At 37.3% G+C, this 4,223-nt stretch overlaps 1 protein-coding gene across 1 annotated transcript in view; it reads right to left on the bottom strand.

Annotated features, from left to right (window-relative positions):
- The window catches only part of LOC104766856 (vacuolar protein sorting-associated protein 32 homolog 1), a 5,293-nt gene extending 4,639 nt beyond the window's left edge, over positions 1 to 654 (bottom strand). Inside the window, exons 1-2 of the mRNA XM_019240711.1 lie at positions 524 to 654; positions 176 to 292 (exon numbers count right to left, since the gene is read on the bottom strand). Coding sequence (XP_019096256.1) covers positions 176 to 250 — 75 coding nt within the window. The 5' untranslated portion in view covers positions 251 to 292; positions 524 to 654. The remainder of the gene's footprint in view (positions 1 to 175; positions 293 to 523) is intronic.

The following is a 4,223-nucleotide window of genomic DNA, read 5'->3' as shown; positions in this document are numbered from 1 at the left end:
TCACAACCCAAAAAAAAAAAAAAAAAAAACAGGAGTAACCTTTGTTCCTCGAGCAATAGCTCAATCTCTAATCCACTTATAAAAATCGATTTTTGTTTTTGTTTGTGTTGACATTTTTAAGTTTGAGATGGTCAAAAAAATCAGAAAAGAGAGAGAATCTGGGTGTAATAGTTACCTCATTGAGCTTGTCTAACGTCTGGAGAGTATTAGCCTCTGGCTTAGGTTTCCCAAATAGCCGATTCATAAACATGGCGACGATTGTTTGATTAAATAACAACTCTCTCTCGAGCCTCTGCCCAAAACAAAATCGAAAGAATGAAATCAGGATAAATCCTAAAGGATGAATTGATCAATCGAAATTAGGGTTTTTTAATTTGTATTCTAACAAAAAAATTTGGAATCTCAAAAATTAGATCTCGAAGATGTAAAAAAAGGTGAAGGATTTGCAATCGAAAGAGAGGATAGAATTAAAGGGTTTTGATGATTTGAAGCTGTTAAATCGAATTTTGATTAAGAAACAAACCTTTGATGGGATTTGAGATGAGAAGCTTTTTTGCTTGATTGAGATGAGGAAGATGAAGAAGATGAAGAAACGGCGTTGATTCAAAAAATCTTAAGTAACCAATGTCTTCCTCCTACCTGTATTTTATTAGTCTATATTATTATTTTTATTACTTATTGGTTGATATTATTATTTTTGATATTGGTTGATACGTTCGTTCTCATTCTACCCTTATTTATGTAATCTTGACGAAATATCGTTGGAAAATTAAGTTTAACAAGTCTTTTTACGGATTCCTATTGTTTTTTATTTTTGTTTTTGTTTTTGTTTTTAAGGTGTTAGTTATTTTCCTTTTAGGATTCTGATATTTGGTTTTTATAGTATACTTATTGTAATAATCTGATAATCTATTTTTACGTTTATAAAATAAATAAATAAATGGGGAAATTTCGAAAATTCTCATGAATAAAAAGATAGGATTAATATACTAAATTTTGTTGGGGGGGAAATATAATTAGAACAGGCTAAAAATTTAAAAATATTAAAAATTGTTATAAATCACTTGATGGATGGACTCCATAACCAAGCTCATACACGGTCCGTACATGGCCCGTGTCCGTCCAAGCCAATAAGGCCCATTCGACCACCTCCTTTAGTTTTGGTCGGTTTAGGATTCCTAATGTAATTGGGCTTTGCCCTTGACTATATATATGTAACCTCGAGTTTGATCAATGAATAAGACAAGAGAATTACTTTCATTCAATTCTCTAGTTTGCTACTAGCTGAGCAGAACAATGAGCTGTTGTTGATGAATAGTGCTATGAGACCTCTCGGTAAAGCCCCATTACTGGAAGCACACAAGGTAGATATGGCAAAGCAAAATGAGCCTAAGGAGCCTAAAGAGCCCAAAGAGACCAACTACGTCCACAGAGAAAGACACTATGGCCGTGGCCATGGTGGCAGAGGACGTGGTGGTCATGGAGGCCAGGCAAGCCGTTTTGATGGTTACGGCCGTGGTGGCCGTGGCCGCGGTGGTAGGGGCCGTGGGTCCTTTAAACCGCAAAACAAGGCTAAATCGGTTTGTCACCGATGTGGTATGTCCAACCACTGTGCCAAGAACTGCAGAACGCCCAAACACCTCATTGATGCATATCAAGAGATGTTGAAGAAGAACCCAGAAGCCAACTATGTGCATCTCGATGGTGAAGATGACTTCGACCATGAGAATGATGATTCACTAGACTATGAGACTTCTGATTGTCTTAAAGAAGATAACTAGTTTTATCCAATGGCCTTGATTTAATTTCTAAGCTTTTATGCTTTATTTCGGTTTATGTATTGGATAATTATTTTTGGTTTAAATTCAATGATTTTATTTAAATATTTCTTTGCTTGTTTTATTAAAGTTTAAAACAAAAATTATTGTCATTATAGAAATGACCGAGGATATGAGTGTACTTGTGGTGGACAGTGGATCCAGCCACATAATATTGAAGGATAAAAGATATTTCATAAACCTCATAATGAAAAGTGCCAATGTTAGTACAATTGCGGGTATAGCAAGTTTAATAGAAGGCTACGGCCAGGCTCACATATTATTGCCTAATGGCACACATATTGAATTAAGTGATGCCTTGTACTCATCCAGCTCTAAGAGAAGTTTATTGAGCTTTAAACACATTCGATTGAATGGTTATCATATTGAAACAAAGGGTGAAGGAAGCAAAGAATTTCTATACATTACTGAAATTGTGAAAGGCCATAAGAAGGTCCTAGAGACTATACCTGCACTAGCCACTGGTTTATACCATGCTAAGATTAACATGATAGAAGCTAACTTGGCAAAGCACAAAATGTTCAATGAACAGTTCACTCTATGGCATGACCGGCTTGGCCATCCGGGAACGAACATGATGCGTAAACTAATTAATAGTTCGAATGGGCACACTCTTAAAGAGAGAAAAGTTATCCCTAAAAATCTCACGTGTGTAGCATGTGCACAAGGGAAACTTATTATACGACCATCACCAGCCAAAGTCCATAAAGAGACTTTAAACTTTCTGGAAAGGATAAAAGGTGATATATGTGGACCAATACATCCACCGTGTGGGACGTTTAGATACTTTATGGTTATGATCGATGCATCAACCAGATGGTCACACGTTTGCTTGTTATCCACAAGGAACCTAGCATTTGCTAGAATGTTAGCTCAAATTATAAGATTAAGAGCACACTTTCCAGATTTTCCATTTAAGACTATACGTCTAGACAATGCTGGTGAATTTACATCCCAAGCGTTTAATTATTATTGTATGTCCATGGGGGTGAGTGTGGAACATCCTGTGGCACATGTCCATACACAAAACGGATTAGCTGAATCCTTCATTAAACGAATACAATTAATTGCTCGACCATTGCTAATGAGATCGAAGCTTCCTGTGTCGGCTTGGGGACACGCAGTTTTACATGCAGCAGAACTTATACGCATCAGGCCATCAAGTGAACACAAATATTCACCATCCCAATTATTAACGGGTCATGAGCCAGACATATCCCATCTCAAAACATTTGGTTGTGCCGTTTATGTACCTATTGCTCCACCACAAAGAACTAAGATGGGACCTCAAAGGAGGATGGGAATATATGTTGGATATGAGTCTCCCACCATTATAAAGTATCTTGAGCCAACCACAGGAGATTTATTTAAGGCCAGATACGCGGACTGTCAATTTACAGAATCCGAATTCCCTATGTTGGGTGGAGAGACTAGCAAGCTGGTTAAAGAATTAACATGGAATCAAACATCCTTGAATTGGCAAGATCCTCGGACTCTAGCCTGTGATGCAGAGGTCCAGAAAATTATACATTTGCAAAAGCTAGCTATACAATTGCCAGATTCCTTTGCTGACCCAAAGAGAGTAACAAAATCGTACATACCAGCTTGTAATGCACCAGTACGTATTGATGTTCAGAAGGAACACAATAATCAAGTTGCTACAGAGTCTAAGCCACGTTTGAAACGAGGTAGACCATTAGGTTCCAAAGATAAGAACCCTCGGAAGTCTAAAGGTGCAAAACAGACCGAGGTTAAGGGAATTACAGAAAATACAGACATGGCCGCGGCAAATCCTAAGGTACCAAATGAGGTTTGGGACGCTGAACCTCAAGGTCCTGAAGGTATTGATAATAATGAGATCTCAATAAATTATATCATGTCTGGAATTCAATGGAACCGAAAAGATGTCGACATCGATAAAATATTTGCATACAAGGTAGCACTTGAAATAAATGAGGATCATGAACCCACGTCTATATTAGAGTGCACTCAAAGTAAAGATTGGCTAAAGTGGAAAGAAGCCATTGACGTGGAGTTAAACTCTTTAAAGAAGAGAAATGTGTTTGGTCCTATCTTAAGGACACCATTCGATATAAAGCCAGTTGGACATAAGTGGGTCTTTGTAAGAAAGAGAAATGAGAAGAATGAAATCGTGAGATACAAAGCACGGCTTGTAGTATAAGGATTCTCTCAAAGACCAGGAATAGACTATGAGGAGACATACTCCCCTGTGATGGATGCAACAACATTTAGGTATTTAATAAGTCTGGCTACAAGAGAAAAACTGGATTTGCGGTTAATGGATGTTGTAACCGCATACTTATATGGTCCATTGGATAATGAAATTTATATGAGATTACCAGAGGGTTTTGAGCTCAAAGATAA

The sequence above is a fragment of the Camelina sativa genome, chromosome 19 (assembly GCF_000633955.1).
Source record: "Camelina sativa cultivar DH55 chromosome 19, Cs, whole genome shotgun sequence".
Classification (NCBI taxonomy): Eukaryota; Viridiplantae; Streptophyta; class Magnoliopsida; order Brassicales; family Brassicaceae; genus Camelina; species Camelina sativa.
The sequence above is the reverse complement of the archived record's forward strand: the minus strand, read 5'-3'. Positions and strand labels throughout refer to the sequence as shown.